We start from the raw sequence: 20,873 nt of genomic DNA on the forward strand, positions 1-20,873 counted from the left end.
ATGATATGAAATGAAGCTAATGGGACGACAGTAAACTGAAAAATCAAGGCTTGATAATTATGCCACAAGATAACGTGTTTCATAACCAGAATAAACCAAACGTAGGGTCAAGACCCACGCACTCATTGCTAAGTTCAATTCTGCCTTACCTGTTTGTTAAAATATGGGGACTTAACCAAATGAAAAGCCCTTAGAAATGCACAAAAGCCTGACCACAGGATTTCCCCCTTTAAAACCTGTTCTGCCAAGACAATAGAGGTTATTTTTCCTGAAGGACTTGATCCTGCATGGTTAAGCATTCTGTACAACTCCCACATCTGCAATGAGCACTCCCATTGCCAGGCTGACATTCAGCCTGCCAGGAGGCCACACACGAATGCTCTGTGAGCACAGTCTGGGAAGCAGGAGAGACCTTCAGAACAGAACTAGCTCCTCCCTACTCCAAGCTATCAACCATTTTGGGGCGGTGATGGCAGGGTGCAGTGGTAGCTGTTCATTATTCCTTATTAGCACACAAGAGCAGAAGTGGAAGCATGATGCTGTCCTGTGTTAATCCTGCTGGCGTTATGCAGCCAGCTTGCAACTTGCTCTTGATCACTATGTTGCTAAGCAACTGCTGGGTTCACAGAGCGAGCATTCCTCTTAACCTGATAAAAACCCTGCACTGGCCTTCTCCTTCCTTCCTTTTAGCAGCTTCATACAACAGAAGTAGCCTCTCAAGAGAATCTGTAACCTTGCCATATTTATAGTGCAGGAGTTGGAGATGCTGCTGTGCTCCCCTCCTCTTTGCCCAGCTGTGGAAAGCACCCTCATCTCCCAGCACAGAGCGTGTCCAAACCCTAGGATGGGCAATGCAACTCAGGGCAGCACATCCCAATCTTGAGTATTTGGCTCAGATAGGGCCCTGTACTCAAATGCCCTGAGCTGATGCTGTAAGTAATTTTGGGCAGAAGAGGAGGAAGTGATGGCTGGGTGTTGTGGCCTGTGAGATCCTGACTACATGGATGGACCAGATGAAAACTTGCATCTCCAAGAATCAGCTCCAAAATTTCTTAAAGTGAGTGATGGCCAATGTGAAGAGTGGGAAGAGCCCATGTGAATTCAAAAGCTCTGGTCCAGAGCCTGCTGATCAAACCCTTCGCACAATGAAACAAGCACATCCTTTTGCTTTTTCCTCTTTTTCTGTCCTTTCCCAGGCTCCTCTTCCTGGACTGCAGCTGGTCACTGCCTCTGATGGTTTCCAGCAGATGGTTTCCAGCCAAACATTTCCATGCTCTATTTAAAAATCTTCAACTCAGTGTCTCCATAGAAAACACAGAAAACTATAAATACATGGTGTGGAATTACTGCTAAACCTATGTATGTTGAAAAAAGGAAGACTAGGGTTTTTCATAATGTAATAATTGAGAGAGGAATGCTGCTCAGTATTGCATAACAATCTCTTCATGATCCTCATTTGTCAAAAACATATAAAGAAGATCAATTTTGCAGGTTTCTGTAACAAGCTATTCCCAAACAATTTACAATTTAATTTACCTTCATGCTGCCCTAACGGTGCAATTGCTGTGACTGAGTGACATTTGTATATCCACTGGCTGTACAGAGATAACTCCTGAGGTATTTAGAGCAGTTTCCTAGGCTATAACTTCATGTTTCACAATGAAGAAATATATATTTTAATTTCATCAGGCTGCTAGTGCTATGAGCAGAACCCAAGTGAGCCTGAGAACAACGTTACTATTTATAATACTTCCCACTACTTCTCCTTGGCTGAAGGGTATATGAACAGACCTACACATTTTTCATCACTTCTCTTTAATTCAGCAGAATCCTTGCTTTCTGAAAGCTGAAATTCCTTGCTCCTTTTCTCTGACTGCCTCAAAGAAAAGGGCTGTAAGTTCTACAATTGGTTGATGTACGTTTTATAATATGAGAAAAAAAAGTGAAAAATTTTAGCTTTACAATTGAAATATTAACTTTCATACTTTGGCAAGATGGTATTCCCTGATCATAATACATTATGACTTTGTAAAAAAATGTGTCAATCATGCGATCAGGCTAGAAAGGCTGTAATTTATTTAACATTTTAAAGGTAAAGTAGAAAAAAAAGCAGTTAAAATAAGGCTTTGTCTGGGAAGCATTTACTATGCATCCACAGCCTTTATGTAGGCACTTCCAAGAGCAGAACTGATATTAAACATAGGCAGTCCAGGACATATATAACAAAACGAAAAACAGAAATTGGAGCACTTCTCCACTGTGATAATATTGCTGCTAGCCTTTTGCTCCCTCCTTCCCACTCTTTCTCCAGCTCAGAAATTGATCCTCCCTCACCCTCTCTAGTCTCAGAGCTGGACAAGGTTCGACTTCATTATTTTTTATAGCTCAAGATCCCTCTCTCTAGTTTGCAAATACACACATTTAGGCAGACTTCTCAGGAAAGAAGTAGGATTTCAGCCAGATTTAAATTATTCCTTGTGAGTTTTTACTTCCAAATGGAGTCACAGAATCACAGAATTGCAGGGATTGGAAGTGACCTCAAGAGATCACTGAGTCCAACCCTCCAAGTAAAGCAGGTTCCATACAATAGATCCAGATGGGTCTTGAATATCACCATAGAAAGACACTCCACAACCTCTCTGTACAGCCTGTTCCAGTACTCCACCATACTTATCGCATGTTACTACGGAACTTCCCGTGTTCAAGTTTTAGGTCAACACTTGTCTCTATAGACTCTATAGTCCATAACAAAAATTGTTTGCCAAAGCTGAGTTGTAAGAATTAAAAAGACTAAAGGACAGAAAAGCAAAATAATTTCCAATTGCTGTCCAAGATTTTTCTCTAAAATGACATACATATGGTATAGTTCTTTCTTACATGATTATTTTCATTTCTCAAGTAAAGTGAATTAGTTGTGCAAATTATTTTTTGTGTCCTTTCTATTGGCATAAATTTCTTTTCACAGAAAAGAGGTAACTATTTGCTTCTACTTCTCATTTTTTTCTCTCAAAAATGCAGTATATTTACTGTACGTTGCCTTGGTTATTAACTAATAAAATAATGATAAAGACCTACACTGCAACCTGGAAATAACTATCATATAAAATATGCAAGATAATAAACATATTATATATATATGAAGTCAGAGGCAACACGTTCATATGACTTTAAAGGACGAAGCCCAAGCAGAAAATTGAAGACATAGGCAGAATAAAACAAATTGAAACTCTTGGAGTCATCTGCAAGATGATTCAAACTTAGCGCACAACTTTTGATTTTATGCTTACCCAAGATATTTTCAAACTTACATAGGCAGGGTTCAGTTGTTGTGCTAACTTTGGTTAAGACTGTCTTGGTCAAGCAGCCACTATATATCTTTTCATTGTATAGTTCTCATTACACTAAAAGCTTTTCCCATACAGGCAACTCAATTTCTACACCAATTAGTCAAACAATACTGATAGGAATTCCAGAATTCCGGCATTTCTCTTCCACCCTTTCATCCTAAAAGACATATAACCTCCATACCATCCTGTGACCATTTAATAACTTACAGCTTGAAAGAAATAATGTAATGGCCTGACCCTGAGGCTTGTGATCACACTGCTTTCTGAATAAGTAATCATTTGCATTTAACAGAGCCATCCTTTCCCTAAAAGAAAATCATCTTAATGCATGCGAAGAATAGTAGTTTTTCAAAGGCCAGGTTATTTATTATCCAGCAGAATAATTATAATAAAATTTACTTTAGGGTTGCCTTTTTTAATAAGCAAAATCAGCACTGTATCGCTGAAAAAAAAAAAAAAAAAAAAAATCCCCAAAAACCCAATTTCTTTGATGCAGGAAAGGACAAACAATACGCAATACTTCAGTAAAAGGTCCATTTAACTGCTGCAAACTTCACCATATTCCAGAGAAAAGTGACTACACAATTATCTATGAATTTATCTAATGGTGTCTGACAACTCTAAGTACTTTTTGATATAACTTCTCTGGAAATGCATTACACTGCACTACAAGGATTGTGCTGTTTGGTGAAATGAGCCACACTTTTGAACCTGTAGACATCACTACTATTCACTAGCAAGCACTGACAACCGAAAGTAAGAACTTAAACCCAGTAAAGCTGAGTGATTAGAGACAATAAATTAATCATTTAGCAAAACTACGAACAATGCAAAGTGATGCCAGAAAGAAATTTTCTAAGATGGCTTCATACTTAGCTCACTCCAAAAGTAATGTCTCCTATTTATTTCCTTTTTACAACAAATACCAAGAACAGAACAAGACTACTTTGATGGAGCAAATTCCTAGCTACAAAACATTGTTTTTCAACATAGTCACCACTATTAACTATGCATTTTTGCCAGTGGTGAACAAGGATTTGCATGTCGCACTCATAAACATCCGCATTAGCGGAGGTGACTCGCTCTCGCTGTCACCACTGCTGAAACGCACCACACATTGCCTCACTCTGCTCACATCCGCTATGTGGTCTCTATAAATGTTCAGAAAGCATTAATGAAAGCCAGCGTGTGGCATCTTTTTCTGCATGGAGGAATTCAATTCCAAACTTTTGCTGCATACACATTTCCATGTCAGACACCACTTGGTCAGACTGCCCCTCCGCTGCCATCTGTTGCACAGCAATAAAATGCAATGGAATAACGGTGGGGAGGCTCAACCTCTGCTACCATACCACCAACGTCCACCTCTGACATAATGGGCCAACATAATAAAAAAGATGGCATTAAGTTTGGAGCAGACCTCATACTTCTTCATAGGGTGGATTATTAGAGATTCAAGTAAAAATCAAATATCGTGCAGTGAATGTGAAGTAAGCCTAGACAAAAACATTTTTTTACCTGTTTGAAGCCAAAATAAGCCGTGAGACTGAACAAAAATTAAATTATCACATTTTGAAAGGAAAAAAATAAAGAGTGCTACTTAAACCTAAATCTAAGTAACTCATGTCAAAACAACTGACAGGCTTGTGCAAACCACCTCGGAAAGTGGAGAATACTGAGTGAGCCCCTGTCCTAGATGACAGAAACCTTGGTGATATAGGAAAATCTTGCCCTCTGTAAAATTGTTCATCAGAGACTATGCATGTAACAAGTATGTACAATAAAAGGTATATTCTTTTTTAACTTGTGTAATAGTAAAAGTTAGGGAGAGATGAAAAAAATCAAGACTTGTTTGGTAAATTATTTGGTTATTTACATTTACCTTGTACTGAGACTTGCAGTTTTTGTTCCAGTAGGTGACTCCAATCCTTCCCCTGGCTTTGAGGATTTCTCTCTATTCATTTGCTGGAGTATTGAGTTCAATTCACTAATAACATTAGCCTTTGGGCCTGAGAGAATTGGGCTTTTCACCTCCGTCACATCCCCCCATAGCTTAGATGTCCTCTGGGGAACAACCTTTGCCATATTGGGCTGCGCACTGATGGGAGGTGGGGGTGGAGCGGGAGGAGGAATAACAAAGCTGTCTACAGTTTCTTCAATTAGCGCATCCTTGTAAAGTGCATTGCTTTTGTTGATTATGGGCTTCATTTTTGGCTTAGGAGGTACTGGGGGTTTGTCCACCAGAAATGTTTGCCCATCTGCATAGACTGTACAAGTATCCACGTTCTCGCACCCTTCCGAGGATAAGGTAGAGATGCTGGACACTGTTGAGATAGTGCTGGTTGTCTCTAAGTGATGGTCACTACTACTCCGACTGTCTACCTCCTCAATCCCAGAGTCAGTGACGTTGTCAAAGCTATCAGGGGGTGGCAGAAAGGAGGCAGGCAAACAGTTTGAAAGACCCACTTGCTTTTTACTGTCTAAAGAATTGGTTGGCTGGCTGGTGACGAATGGCGCAGGTGAGGGTGTGCCGTTTTTCCTTTGCTTAATCAAGTCCGTGAGAGCTGAAGCGGGCACCGAGCGGTCGTCAGGGATGTCAAAGCTGTTGGCAAACTCTAAGGGGGGTGGTAGTGGCTCAGTAAAAATAAATTCTTCATCAATATCAACTGATGCTAAGGGTGGTGGGGGGATGCGGAAGGGCAAGATGACTGGGTCGTCGACAGAGCTCGCCGCCACAATGGTTTTGCAGGGAGATGCCGGTGGCTCAGGCACAGCAGGCACGTTCAGCTCACTTTCAGCTTCCTCACTCCCCTCTGGCCTCTCTGTCAGGGAGTTTTCGGGGCTCGGTTCCATTTCAGCTCCCTTTTCCTCTTCATCCTCAGGCGTATCATCTGACTTTGCTGTGTCCACGGTATGAACCATTAATAAGCCAGCTGACTTCTGCTGTGAAGTATCCACAATGTTTATCAACATATTTTTCTTCTCTTCAGCCTTCTTTTCTTTCCCTGCATCTGTTTCATACTTGTTCTCAGTCTCCTGCCTTCGTAGTGGACCACGAGTATTTTGCCTAGAGACAGTAGCAGTAACAGGAAATGTTGTTTCAATATTGGGTCTCAGCTTTGTATCGATGTAAAGTGGTTTATTAAGGTCAGCCTTAACAGTGTCCACTTTGCCTGGAATCTGCTGTGTTTGTTCTTTCATGGCTCTGTCCCTGGCAGAGAGAGCGAGGGCTAGCGGTGAGTTTGGATCTAGCAGCTTTCCTGTGACCGGGTGAACGTAATTATCGGAGGTGGATGCATTTGTGGACTTAGCTGCCGCTGTACTGTTTTCAGTACCCTTCGTTTTGGACGAAGTATTTAATGTCCTTGCATCGCTTTGATTGCTGGGATCACTGCTATTAAAAAGATTTTCAGGCTCTCTAGGTGCGGGAATTGGAGATGGTGACATAAGCTGCCTAAAGCCATCTTCACTACTAAACATTGCTTCATCAGTAAATTTAGATTGCCTCATACGTGGTGTTGGTGGTGTTAGTCCAACATCTTCATCTCCTAGGTCTGTGGAGAGGAAGGCTGGAGAATTACGCCTCGCTTCCAGCCGCTTTTCCCTGTCCCTCACTGCTCCAGCAATGGCTGCTGCAAATGGACTGCTGACACCTAAACTGTCATCAGGTCGGAGTTGCCCAGGTTGTTCTGAAGACTGAGGGTCAATTTCCATGCTGCTCCCTTGGCTGCTCTTCCCGCTGCTGCTGGTGGACGGCTCTTTCACAATAATTGTGGGGATTGGAATAGAGCAGGTCTTTTCTGGACTATCTTCAACATTGGATTGTTTAACTAGCATCCCCTTCCGCCTTGCTGGTTTGGCCGGTACATAAACTGCTTTGCTTGCAATCTTCCCAACCTCAGAATATGGGTTTTCAGGCATCTGACCTCTCTTGTTCCTGAAATTTGCCTGAGCTGTGGCACTCCGACTGTACAGGTCCTCAGAGTCCAGAGAGTAACGGTCCAGTTCTCGTCTGTAATAGATCCCTTTGTCCCTCATCATTGTTCCCACATTTTCAGGCCTAACCAAAGAAATTTTTGCACCTGAATTCTGATTAAATGGAGGTTTGATAGTTCCATAGCTCCTTGACGTTGGGGATTTGGGAGCGTTGTACAGAGAGGGAGAAGGTGGTGGTGGTGAAGGGGGTAAGGACTGCGGTGGTGGAGGAATATCTTCAGAGGTGTCAGGCATTGAAAGACTTCTGGTAAACTTCAGCATAGGAGGAGCCAAAAACTGCCGTTCTTCCTCTGTTATTCCTAAAAATCAGAAAGCATATTAAAACACTGCCTTCCACTGGAATCCCTCATATTGTACCATCTCTGTAGCCAGCCTAAAATGCAAGGGTGTAATTCACATGGCACAAGGCCTGTATGAAATTACAAAAATGGTCTTTTGCCTCATTCAAACAATAAGTATTTTTCTTGTTGAAAAGAGAACCAGAGACCAGATGCCAGAATTAAAAAGGATGCTACAGAATTTTAATTAAACTGATCATTCATGTGGAGGCAAATGTTTTGTTTATGTATCATCAAGGTAGCTGTAGAGAAGCACATTTTCTTCCACAATTATTGAGGAGGGAAGATGTTCTGAATGAAAAAAGAGCTTATGCCTGGCTCTAGCGATTTCCAAATGCATAAAATAATGCAACTTAGAAACCTAATGAATTTTTAAGATGCACTGAAACTTAGCAAAGGGACTGGGAAGATTCTACTGGGAAAAAATCATATGGGTTTATTTCAAAAGATGTCATTACATTATTACAAATATGGCTTTTAACATAAATAAACTCGATAATAGGAGAATTTAGAAGGCCAATTTTACATCAGTGTAATGTGTTTTTAAATTGAGAAATATCACTACTAAGATTACCCAGAACAAAACAAGTTCAAATTTTATTTGCTCTTTTTTTTTTTTTCCTATTTTGTTTAATCATTAATTGACACAATTCTTTGGAATGAAATGGAAGTGATGTTTATTCCCTTTGATCAATAGGGATTACTTTGTAAATGACTACACAGCATTACAACACTTCTGTCTCAACAGCAAAATAAAAATGAATAACATTTTGCCCTAGGTAATACTTTGCAATAATATTGGTGGGTTTTTTTTTTGTTTTTTTTTTTTTTTTCTCTCACTATTGTTTTTGGACAAAGGAAATATTTTAAAGAAAGGAATTAAATCAGAATTCCATAACACTTGCCTACTGCTATTAAAGCTATATGTAGAAATTAAACAAAAACTTATTTTTCCATGAACTTTTGTATAAAGAAAAAATAAAATCATTCACTGAAGTAAAGGTGTTAGAGAAATATGCTTTAAGAAAGAAAGTACAAAAAGAGGTGAATTACTAAAAGAGGTGAATAATGCACAAATGAACTATGCATGAGGAACATTTTACCTATAGATTTTTGTCTTCTCATTGTACCCCGAGGTATACCCAGAAAAGGACCTTGTGGACTCCCTGGTACAGTGGGCGTCATCACAGCAATACCCTGTCTCTCATACATAGACTATAAGAAAGCAAACAGAAGAACCCACAAGCATTAAAGAATGCAGAACTTTCTCCCACATGTAAATAACTGTCCACTCACATCAACTAATCCACTACCTAACCCTCTTAGGAATTCTTATGGAGAACAGCAAATTTGCTGTTCTTCGAAGAAGGATGCAGAGAGAAGGGGAAGGCTGAGATTTACTTATATGTTAATAAAATGACAACAGTTGTAAGTAGATTTAGTTGAAATTATTTACAAGGCAATATGTTAAGTTTACAGCACATTCGGTGTGCTGCGAGAAAGGAAGCCTGAGCAATTGCATTTCATTTCACTCACTTCCAAAACATTGCCACACACTGCACAGGTACAAATGTTCACTTTCCACCAGGCCATACGCTCTCTTCACTACTGAGCGACAGACCTACTCCTTGGGTCTTGCACAGATGGTGCCTTGCACAAGGTTACATAGAAAGACAGATTATCACCTAGGAACTGCAGAATGTCCCCTGAATCCCAATGCACTCAACTGCCCTTTAACATAGGTTATCACACAACTATCTGTTTTCTGTCATGAAACAGTCTCTATTTTCTTCCTTCCCAAGCTACTGAGAACACCAAAGTGTACATCTAAAATGCAAGAAGAACAATTATTTTTTCACACATAAGTTCTGTAAAAGTAAATTCTACAATTGAGGAATCCAATTGCAGAGTTCTGGAAATTAAATTTTTACTATCCACTATAGTACTAATGTCAATTCTTCCCCTACAAATCATCATGTATTATTTCATCAAGATATTATATAGGCCGTTATGAACAATAAAAAAAACGAACTTGTAGAAACCTTCACGTTAGTGGAAATTGTGTGGCTGCACTAATTCTGGCACTGAAACTGAATTAACATACTTCAATTTTCAGTGACTTTTTTTTTTGTTTGGCCTTAGTTTTGTACTGACACTTTCAAGTTAGAGCTCACTGTTATCTCACTGGGTGACATTAAGGACAGAGTAAGGTCACTTACTTCTGTTTCAGTAACACCAAGATAGCAATGTTGTTGAAATGACAATCTCAGAGTAGATATAAGAATACAACAAAAGTTTTTAGGAGCCCAAAGGCTCTTCTGTTAAATGAATTATTATCAGAAATATAGATCAAGGCTACAAGGTAATAAAATCAGCATGAGCACATAATGCATTTTTTAAAAATTCATTTCTATTGTGGTTTAAACTTTGTACACTAGCAAGTACCCTTTCCACACAGTTTCAGAAGCGAAAGCAGTACTTTGTAGCTACCACTCACATTCATATCTGTAGCTGAGGGAAAACATCTACTAGAAGGCCGCTGTTTAATAGTTGCCACTCTTGAATCCACAGTTGCATTGTCTGCAATTCTTGATGGCTTGGAAACTGGTACTATTTCATCCACCTTATCTGTAATATAAAAGTATTCAGTAAAATAAATATCATTTGTCCAAAACCTGAAAAATTAAGTATTGCAAGGTCAAAGGAAGAGATTTACTTTTCAAAAAAAAAATGCAAAGAAAAAGGTTTTTTTTCTTTTTGGCATTTTAACAAGGCAATGCTTGAGCATCATAAGTCGTGCAAGCCGAGCACTTTTTATTGCTGCTACATAACATGCATGCTTTAGTTTTAAGCCTGCATGCATTTAATGTTTACTTAGTGTGACTCGAAAAACAATCCTCTTCTTCAAACCTTCAAAATGTGAAGGGACAATATCTATATAGAAATGGAAAGAAGACCTTTAGAAATAATGAATCTGTAAAGAACTGTTTCAAATAGAGATAAGCAGACTGTACTTAGTCATCAGAATTTCAGAGATATTTTGGACAATAACAAGTACTCCAGAAGTGCTCTTTTATGCCTATTTTCCTCAATTAATCATGTCTTAACCTATATGATTTTGGATTATAAGATTAGCATTATAAGCAACAGCATCATTCTTTAAATGAAATTTGAATATTTGTTTTTTTAATTATTATTATTTTATTAACTTTGGGAACGTATTTAGCTGTGGTCAGAAACAGACCAAACAGTCAAAGTCCAAATCAGAATGACAACTTCAACATTTGGATTTGGGATTCTAATTTACTGATTCACATGGCATGACGATAAAATACAGGGAAAAATCTTTGATCGAGATCTTCTGAACTTAAGAGCATTTGCTTTAGCCCCAGTTCCAACTGTGGTCACAAACAAGATTCATCAGTGTTTATTACATTCCTTAGACTGAGGACCTCCAAGCACCAATCAACTAATTATAGCCTTACAGCTCCTTTATTGCTACTTCTACTACTACAAAACTAAGGCATGGAGAAATTAAATGAGTAGCCCAAGCCAGCAGAACAGTTTGATTTCTGAACCTGTACTAGAATCCAAAGTTAGACCATACCAACAAGTTTCCTTTCTACCCCTTTCAACATGTTTGCCTCCCTAAGAAAAAATGGACTGCACCATATTGATTATTCTGTACTTAATAATTATCTTAATTTAGTGTCTTTTCCTTTGAAGTCTCACCAGAGTAGAGATCAGTTATATTGGCTGTGATACTTATATAAATGGAATATCTTAGCCTGGCTACTAGGCTTTCACAACATGAGCAGGAGCACTGTTAATTTTCAGCAATTAGATCCACCTCCCAAATGTTCAATTTTTATTTCAGCAGAAAAGGGTATCTATTCCATTAGGTTATTACAGACTGAAAAAAAAAAGCAGGCTTTTGGCAGTCTACAGATGATGCTAGTCTGCAAAGCATCAGATTAAGGGATTTAAGCTTTACCTCTCACTGGAGAGCAGCATACTCAGGGCCCTGGATATGGATATGGATGGGAATAAGGCAGGAGGAAAAAAGTTTTTGGTCCCTCTAAACAGTAGATCTGGCAGATGCAAGGATGACATTTTAAGCAGGAGAAGAAGAGAGGGAAGAACTTTTAGCCCTCTGGTTAGAAAGCAGGTTGTCCTAGGAGTGGTTATTTTAGTGTCACAGAGGGTCAGGGAGCAGGCAGGAACGGAAAGATTAGGGAGAATCAGAACACTGTTGAAAACTTTCTCACAAGTGTGATGTTGCTGTTTCTATTCAATTGAAGTTATCGTTTGACTTTTTTTTTTTTTTTTTTCATTGGTCTGCTTTATTTCTGAGTGTTTAAAATCATTTGGTGAAAGGAAGAAAAAAAATCTTAAAACCATCACATGTATTCAAAAATAAAATAAACTTCAAGTCACATTTCATAAGATTTTGTAATACAAACTTTGACCTTCTGAAGGAAAAATATCTGCACTTCTGCTCAGCAAAAGGCATCATAAAGCAACAGTGTCACCATTAACATTTGACCTATACAACAAAAATATGGCTAGACCGTAAAACTGTACTTAGGGGATCTATCACCAAGAGCTTCAAGGGTGGAGAAATTTCACGTTAAGTCTTTCCCACCCTTTTTTATCATCCCAGAAGGCCTAAAAACTGGTCTTTGGGATTGAGAGAGAAGGAAGTTTGTGAAAATGAGGCATTAGGTACTCAAAATCTGTAAATAAGAAATATAAATATACCATGTAAGAACAAGGATCCCCTTTTATTTTAACAGACACATGTAACCATATACCCATTCAGACAACAAAAAGCTACAGGGAAAGAGTGATGAGGCTATGACAGACACTTGAAAAGCATGAAAATATTTGTTTGGGGATGAAACATACATACTCTCCAACTGCACTGATTTTGCTAGACAACACTATAAGTCAGATCTTAATTTAAGATCTGACCAAAATATCAGTTGGTACCAATTATTAATACCACCTACTACTTCCAGCTGGAATAACTTTATTCTGTGTGAGTTTATTGCAGGTTTCTTGCCTGTGGACATGTTCTTAGTCACTCTCACCCTATAACTGCTCCCATTCAAGTGGTTTTGGGTCTTTCCACATCTAGCTAAAGCAGTGAGCAACGGGAGAGATCAGGTGACAGCTTAAGCTGCTTTGCAAGGAACTCTTTAGGTGTTCCTCAGGCAGTTTTTCCAACAGCAGCACTACTGCATCTGCGCAGCAGATGTCTTTGATTTTCTCTGCTGTCTTTGATCCGAACGCAAAGGTAGAGCAGAGGGTGTGTTTTCAAAACTACAGTGGAATGCAATTTATTCTAAATGGCAGCAGCTACATGGCGGGTCCTGCAGAGTACATCAAAATCTTACTTAGCATCTGACCACACTACTGCACCACACTTTTGAAGTGAAAATACTACGTAAAATAAAAACATTCTCACTGTATTATCAGACACACATTAATTAGGCCAAGAAAATTAATTGGCTGATTTATATTCAGCTTTGTTCAAACTTATCCCAAAGAAATAAGATGTAAGCATATTGGGACAAACTTCCACTTGTCTTTGCCTTTAGCTTAGCTGTTCATATTCACAGTACCAGTGTGCAAACCACGTATGCACCAGAAACAAGTGTTCAGAAGGCCGCACATACTGGACTAATTTCTCAAAGCTCACTAACGGGCTTCTCTCCCACATCTCCTTCTTGTGATCTTAAATATTCGACAGCATGCGCTTCTTGTATCAATGAGAGGGGAATCTTACAAGCTTGTATTGGAAATTCTCTGAGGATACATTTACAAACAGTTTTAACAAAAAGAAGTATAAAAAAGCCATGGAAGAGGTACAAAAATTTGCACCTTGTGTAAAGTGTGTCAGCAGTGTGACTGAAGAAGAACGCCTCCAATGGTAGTCTCAGAGGGAACGCAGCTGGATGTAGGTGGAAGGGAAGAAATATTCTCTACTGCAAAGAGCCTACACTGGAGGTTGGCCATGCCAGCTGCATTTCATCATTAAACCATTCATTTTACAATGTACAGCCACAAGCACGCACGCACACACACTTATAAGGGAGCAATCTGTGGCTGACTGGTAGAATAACAAAATGTTGTATGTGCTTTATTTTGATTAACTTCAGTCTCAGAGAAAGACGAGAAAGAAGAGGCTATGGCTCACTGGACAGAGAGAGCACCGTTCAGCTGTATTCACAGAAGAGGATTTTTAGGCCTACAGTTATTTTCTAGTATTTGCCAAAGAAGGAATTCATCACTGCTTCGCCATATAAACTCCTCTAAATCTTTACAAAATGTTACAAAGATATGTGGAGAGTCAAACACAGGAGCCATGCTACACCTGTGATCATTAGTTACCACGCTCAAGGGACTCCTGGTAACAGCATCCTTCCAGAGAACTGTCAGGGATACCACATGGATAAGCCAGTCTGATGCCTCTGCATGCATATAGCAATTTGAGTGCCACTATATTAAATTCCCCCGAGAGAGGCAGCACCAACAGATATAAAATAATTTATTGCAAAGTGCATTTCCATCTGCCCTGTGGGTTACCAATTGCACCCATGTTCTACTCAGGGTGCCAGCCCTCAGGAAATTAGATGGCCTAAAGGCACAGAAAGTAGTTGTATTTTATCAGCACGTAGGTCATTTCTGATGAAAAACTCTTAATCACAGACATAGTAGCACAATACCCAACAGCATGTCATGACATTTACATTCTCAAGAGGTCTGGCTGCTAGGCAAGTTTTTTTTTTCTTTTTCTTTTTTTCTTTTCATTTTCTTAAATAATTAATATCTGTGATAATTACAGGGGACAGTCTCCTCCCAGTAGATTTGGTGAAGGAGATGGCTCTTATCCCCAAGAACACATTGCTTAGTGACTCCTGTTTCAAATCCCAGACTCTCTCAGAGGAAAAATAATGCTGCCCATCCAACCACCAGATCCATCGTAAAAGGAACTTTGAAAATGAGAGTCAGGTACCTAGATAGATCTGGTGGCACATTACTGTACAAGCCCCAAAAGATAAATATGAGGTATGATCCTGGCAACATTACTTCTAATAAGACATAGCCAAGACACGTGGATTAGCTCCACCGAGGGTCTTAGAAAGTGAGCTTGTCAGACCCACAGAGGATAAGAATGATCATGATCCAGTACAGGCTAACCCCAACACCTCAGGCTGGCATGCCAGAAACACCAGGCAAAGACTGATCGAACACAGTTTTGGAGGCGAGTATTGCCAAGACCTGTATACTTACCACCAACTCCAGAATGCTTGCTCAGAGGGGATGGGATAATGGAGAAAGAAAACTCAAAAAACAGCTGCCTCAAGAAATGACTTGTATTTGTAAGAAAAGCAATGAATGCCTGGCACAGAGTAAAAAAATGCTTGTATGAAGTTAAAGTGAAAGAACAGAGGCAAATGTTCTTCAAATACCAGCAGCACACATTGTTAACAGTGCAAATATAAACTACAAAATGTTAGACTAATCTAGTCAGCCAGAATACAATGTTAGCCAATGTAGGAAATGGTTGAAATCTGCCACTGATGGCCTTATGGCTAAGAATTAAAAGGACAGGCACATTAAAAAAAACCCTAAAAATCCTACGGTGTGGTTATTTTTTCTTCCCTCCCCCTTTTGCCTGGCGTGTAGGCATGGGCAACGAGGCCCTCTCGGTTATGGCTCTCTGCAGCCGGCCACTGCGACAAGGCAGCGTGGCCTGCGGCGGTTCTCGAGAGTCGCTCGTCCCTTCGGCCCCTGGTAAGCACACAGTGGAGGCTGCCACTGCGTCCTCACCAGTCCATGTCGAGGCACAGGTTAACTCGACATGGGGGGTGGCTCTTTGGGAGATGCGTGTTTCAAGGACCTGCGTCCGTGGCTGCTTGAGAAAAGCTAAAATCTCTGACAGGTAGTTATGGATGGCTCTTGTGGAGGTAGCCACAATGCCCAGCTGCAGCTCCATGCGGCCCATGGACTGTGACATGAGACCCATGGACTGTGCATGCTCCCTCTTGATATTTTCCAGCAGCTGCACAATCCTACTGTTGGTTTCCATCAACAGCTTCTCTCCCTCTGTTAGCTGGGGCTGCCCTCTCCAACCCCGATCCCTAGGGACAGGCTCAACACCGCGGTGCTCTTCATTCATCTCATCATTGCCCTCCTCCTCAGGAGAGTCACTTTCAAACTGAGGAGTCCTACTGAGTGACTGATCCCCGGGAGACTGTATGTCCATGGTACACTCCGGAGTCCGCGCTGGCGTTTGAAATCCCTCAAAATCCTCCCCAACGTTGCTGTGCGTTTCAGACGAGGACAACGGCCACTGCCAGCTCTCTGTGGTCCTGGCCGGTGAGTCTTCGTCAGAGGCAGGCACCGAGGATTCCTGTTCTTCAGCCGGCGTGGACGGCGAGCTCCCTCGGAGACGGCCAGCTTGCCCCGAGGATCCAGGAACCTCCCCATCTTGTTCCCCAGTGACATCTGGCAATCAAATAGAGGAGCAACAACCACTGTATCTGAGGCCAGGCAGATGGAGGTATCTACATGCATTGGACAACACATAGAAAGAAGCCAGTTGGGAAGCCAGAGTGTATGTGTTTGGGCAAACGGAAGGGCGGGCTAAAGTTTAATGACTGCATTGGGCACGTGGCAGTTGACATTATTAACTGCTCTTCGTATAAATGCACACTGTCCTGTACCCACAACACACACAGCCATGCTGCATCCCAAGGCAGGAGCTACCAATTCACCTCATTGTGACTGTGACAGGAAATGTCAGTGAACCTATCAAAAAGCTCACCTATGCACTGCAGTGGTGTCAGTCAGACATCCCTGGGATGAGCTCAGGGCCAAGTGTCCAAGTGAGCTTCCTGTGGTGTCAGACGTGCTCCACCACTGGTTGAGGGCAGCCCTTTGTTGTTCTGAAGCACTGCTGGCTATCTTCACTTTTGTCCGACGTCTCACGTCACCCCCACCCCTAAGTGCATTCTCTCTTAAATCACTGCTGCGAGAGGTGGTGGCTGTCCACAGCATTCATCCTGTGAGCAATGCCCTCCCCCACATCTGCTGGATTTTCTTGTTCTTTTCTCCAAAGAGTAAGTAATGGTATCTGAGGGCATTGCTCTCCAGGATCTTATTGTCTTCTGAAAATAAGTAAGCTCTGCCCTTCCCTGTCTACTTCTCCCCTTGCCTGAGGGCATATGGTGGAAATCAGGGTGCAAGTGATTCCCCACGGCAGTGTTATGCCTACTCTCTTATCATCCCAGTCTTGAAAAATGTCATTCTGTAAGGATTCATTTCTGCTCTTTGAAATACTTTATATGCTGCTCTTTGGACCTCAGTATGAAGCTGCGAGCTTACATCTGGAAGGTATTGCTGAGGTCAAGTTAAAATAATACTTCTGGTTCTGTTTATGAGTCAGGGTATGTTTTTGTTTGTTTTGTTGTGCTTTTGTTCTTTTTCTTACGGGTTTTTGTTGTTGTTGTTTTATATAGTTTTAAAACGAAAGCTCCTTCTGATAGACCCAAGGATCCCTTCTCCTCTATATCAGTCCCTGCCTACCCTAACTCTAATGTTGCAATCTTAATTTCTGTGCTCAAGTGCCTTCAATATTATACTGCTCTAAAAGGGATTCTGTGCCGCATAATGTAATTATGATCTTTTAATGCTAAAGTCACAGATGTTATTTATGCATTTAACTTATTCATTACTTCAAAGTATTCACATTCAAAGTATTCACACTATGTCTCTATCTAGTTTACTGTCCAGTTGCATGTTTTATGGAGAGTGAGGATGAGATTGTATTTATAAAAAGGCATGATTTCCTTATGAAAATGGATTTTAGGGACAAACTGTCATGCAATCATTGGCTCTTCTACTCCAAAGAGATTTGAAAGGGACTATATCAACATATCTGCAATATCTGCTTCTTCCTTCGCAGTTCTTTTCCCCCTTTGCTTTACTAATACAGCCATAGCTGCAATTCCTCATTAACAAATCTCTCTTAACAACTATACTGTAAGACTATGCAGTTATTTCTCAGCATTCTCTTATTTGAGCACACATGTAATAAAGAAAGAAAAGAAAAGAAAAAAAATCAAACCAGGGGATCTATTTTTACCACACATAGCAAACACACATTTCAGTTAAATTGTACGGAATTGGAGAAAGAAAATGAGTTATATATATTCATTCTGGTAGATACAGTGGTCATACAAAATGTCCTTGAATTTTTTTTAGGTATATCATCAGAAAATTCCCCATATTTGAAAACTCCATTTTCCTGACATGATCTAAACAGAGCCCACCTAGCAATTGGTAAGTAATAGAACTAAACTAAACTAAAAGTCAAAAATTGAAACAAAAGAAAAAACTCAAAAATCCACATTAATTTATGAGTATTTCTGTAAATAGTTTCACTGAGGAAAGATTGTTCAGATTTAGGGGGACAGCAACACTTGTTATTTGTGCATGTTTACACATTTGCCAGAAGCTTGTGAAGAAAAGTTTACCAGAAAAAAAGTATAATACTCTTTTGCAAAGTCCCTAATTCTCTATGAAAGAGTACCATTTGCCAATCCTCCTAATTGATACTCTCAGCCTTCAGGGCTAAAGAAAAAGCATCTGGCAACGGTGATCAATAACACAAATGACAAAGAGTCCAAGCAAACAGTCTGTGAGAACCCATGGGAGAAAGTTAACTGTGGAAACTATTGGCGAATACTTATGAATAATGAATACATTCACAGGTTTTAGCATAGGCTTGTTAACTTGACTAGCAAGAAATATTCATTAACTGTTATTATACATCACAAAGTACAATTCTAGTCACTTTGTCTTCTGGAAGCTTTGTGAAGCATTGTCATGGGCAGAGGAGAAACCAAGGGCGTGTTACAGGCATGGTCTGACACAAACTATGTTCACTGCCGAGCAACAGTGGAAATCTGCCTCAAGATCAATGGCTGACACCACAGTGATGAATGTGTCAGTCTCTGCCCAATAAATCCACTTCCTGATGATCAAAAGTCACCTTATATTCTTGTTAAGGTGATGGCACCAGTTGCTATGTCAGTGCTGTGGAAAAGTTGTGCCAGTTACATACAGTAGGGCACTGGAAAACTTTGTTTTTTCTGTAAACGGTCCTTATCCAATGAAGAAGCTCTCCGTTTTAAACAGCAGGATTAAAGCTGGCTGAAACCATTACCTCAACCAATTGCCTTTACCTCACTTCCTTAGCAAAGTGGGTCTTAAAAAGTGAATAAATAAGGAGAGAGCATTAAGACAGCCAAGTCAAAATTGACTGTGTATTTTCCAATGTATTGACATGGTTGATCTTGCTTGGCTGTTAATTGGCTTTAAAAATTATCTCTCTTTAAAAATCAAACTTAAAAAACAGTGGGTACAAAGAAGCACAACTAGCTTCTTCAGGTGTGAAGCAAATTCCATTACATTCCATTCCTACCTACAGAATCTTGCTCACAGCGACACATAAAACTTTCAGACAAAATACATGAGTTTTGCCTTTTTATATTTATGCCTAGTAATTAGTCAAAAAACTAACAGTCTTTACAGTTGTGACTTGTTTTATGTTTCTAATTTAATGTTCCTTGCTCTGTTAGGGCATGATTTCCAGTTGGGTCCTTAAATGATCAAGTAAGGGAACCAGAAAGGAGCATGCATATGAAGTAAAAGAAATGCAAAGATCTCAAAGTCAGTGACCCATCACACTTTAGCTTCATTGCTTGATCACTGTACGATATAGATATTTCCAAAAGTAACATGGGAATTTAATGCTTTTGAAGGCTTTTTTCTCCTTTACCTCACTGATTTTGTTATATTTAATCTGTTTTTAAAGTGGTCCCTGTAAGAGTTACTAGGGAACCAACATCAAAGTCCTAACTATCTTCCTTTCTTTCCTGCTGTCAGACCAGTCTTCTGTTTCTGCAGCACAGCTGGCTACCTGTAAGGGTGTTTGCACTGGGCAGATACTGAGCTTGGTCTGATGTGGCTTAACAGTGGTGCAATTGCTGCTGGTGGCCACAGGAGAGCTGCTCTGAACATGGTGGCTAGGATTATGGAGCCTCTGGGTGCATGAATACATTCACCATTTTGAAGCATGGCTACACCATGTTGTCTCCTTGAGACACAGGATTCAGTACCATTCTTTCCTAATGACAGTCTTTCAAGTTATTAGACATATATAGAATTGTAGAGGTTATCTGGTTGAGATACATAGAGAACTGAACAACTGATTCAACTGTAGGGATAGAAGACCAAGACAGAGGCCAAGAACAGAGCAGGGCTTTGGATATAGACAAGCTTCAGAGACATCAGAGATATTTCTTTAACTTTTGTTCACTGAAGAACATTTGTGACTTATGCCTGTGTTGTGCCTTACCTGCCACTTGGACTGGCAGTTGATCCCTCCCCTGAGATGTGCTGTTCTTTAAGAATCCCTCCTTTTGAAATCCCACCATTTCTGTTTCACCTCTGCTACTGGACCGTTGCCTTTTCCATTTACATCTCCTTTTCAGATTCCCCACCAGTGGATCTGGACGTGAGGGGTGGGGTACCGTCTTCCTGCTGACAGGTAGGTGGAGATGTTCCTTGGCCACAAGTGGGCCAGGAGCTCAACAACAGCGGTACCACAGTTGGGGAGCTTCCTGGGACCTGCCTCTGCTGCTCTGGACCTGGGCCTCTGCCTGTATCTGCATCATGCTTCCTGGGGTGGGTGCATTTTTCAAACTGCTTAGGTACCAAGGTGATAGATGCCTTGTAAATACCTAAGATAGATACAGACAGAAACTGTACCAGGCACAATCTGTTATGCAAAACTTAATACAATGCCAGTTGCACCTATATGATGTAGTATCACCCACCTTTTCTAGCATCTGCAGTCAACCACAGTCAAATATTTGGCACATGAATTTTTCCTTTTGAAAAGTGATGGAAACACAGGACTTTCATTCTTCCTCGGTGTCAACCGATCTAGAAACTTAGGCTGTAATGTTAGGTACTGCGTATACACATACTTCGTTTCCACTGCCTTCCCTAAATGTGAGTGTGCAAGTTGAGTTTAATTTCTTTCATTAACCAGTACAGTTTGTGTTTCTTTGTCAATTATCTGTGAAAATCAGACACTAAAACCAAAGGAGTA

The 20,873-nt window shown here is 40.3% G+C and overlaps 2 protein-coding genes across 2 annotated transcripts in view; both read right to left on the reverse strand.

The window, feature by feature from the left end:
* SHANK2 (SH3 and multiple ankyrin repeat domains 2) overlaps positions 1–20,873 on the reverse strand; it is a 372,036-nt gene that overhangs the window by 9,430 nt on the left and 341,733 nt on the right. Inside the window, exons 28-31 of the mRNA XM_048949837.1 lie at positions 10,556–10,615; positions 10,179–10,309; positions 8,785–8,896; positions 5,230–7,642 (exon numbers count right to left, since the gene is read on the reverse strand). Of these exons, the coding sequence (XP_048805794.1) occupies positions 5,230–7,642; positions 8,785–8,896; positions 10,179–10,309; positions 10,556–10,615 (2,716 nt within the window). The remainder of the gene's footprint in view (positions 1–5,229; positions 7,643–8,784; positions 8,897–10,178; positions 10,310–10,555; positions 10,616–20,873) is intronic.
* LOC125695432 (uncharacterized) lies at positions 10,308–20,305 on the reverse strand. Its single transcript, XM_048949838.1, has 2 exons — positions 20,115–20,305; positions 10,308–16,198 (listed from the first exon to the last, which is right to left on the reverse strand). The coding sequence occupies exons 1-2, from the start codon at positions 20,191–20,193 to the stop codon at positions 15,339–15,341; spliced, it is 939 nt and encodes a 312-aa protein (XP_048805795.1). The 5' UTR covers positions 20,194–20,305; the 3' UTR covers positions 10,308–15,338.

This window comes from Lagopus muta, chromosome 6 (assembly GCF_023343835.1).
Source record: "Lagopus muta isolate bLagMut1 chromosome 6, bLagMut1 primary, whole genome shotgun sequence".
Taxonomy (NCBI): Eukaryota; Metazoa; Chordata; class Aves; order Galliformes; family Phasianidae; genus Lagopus; species Lagopus muta.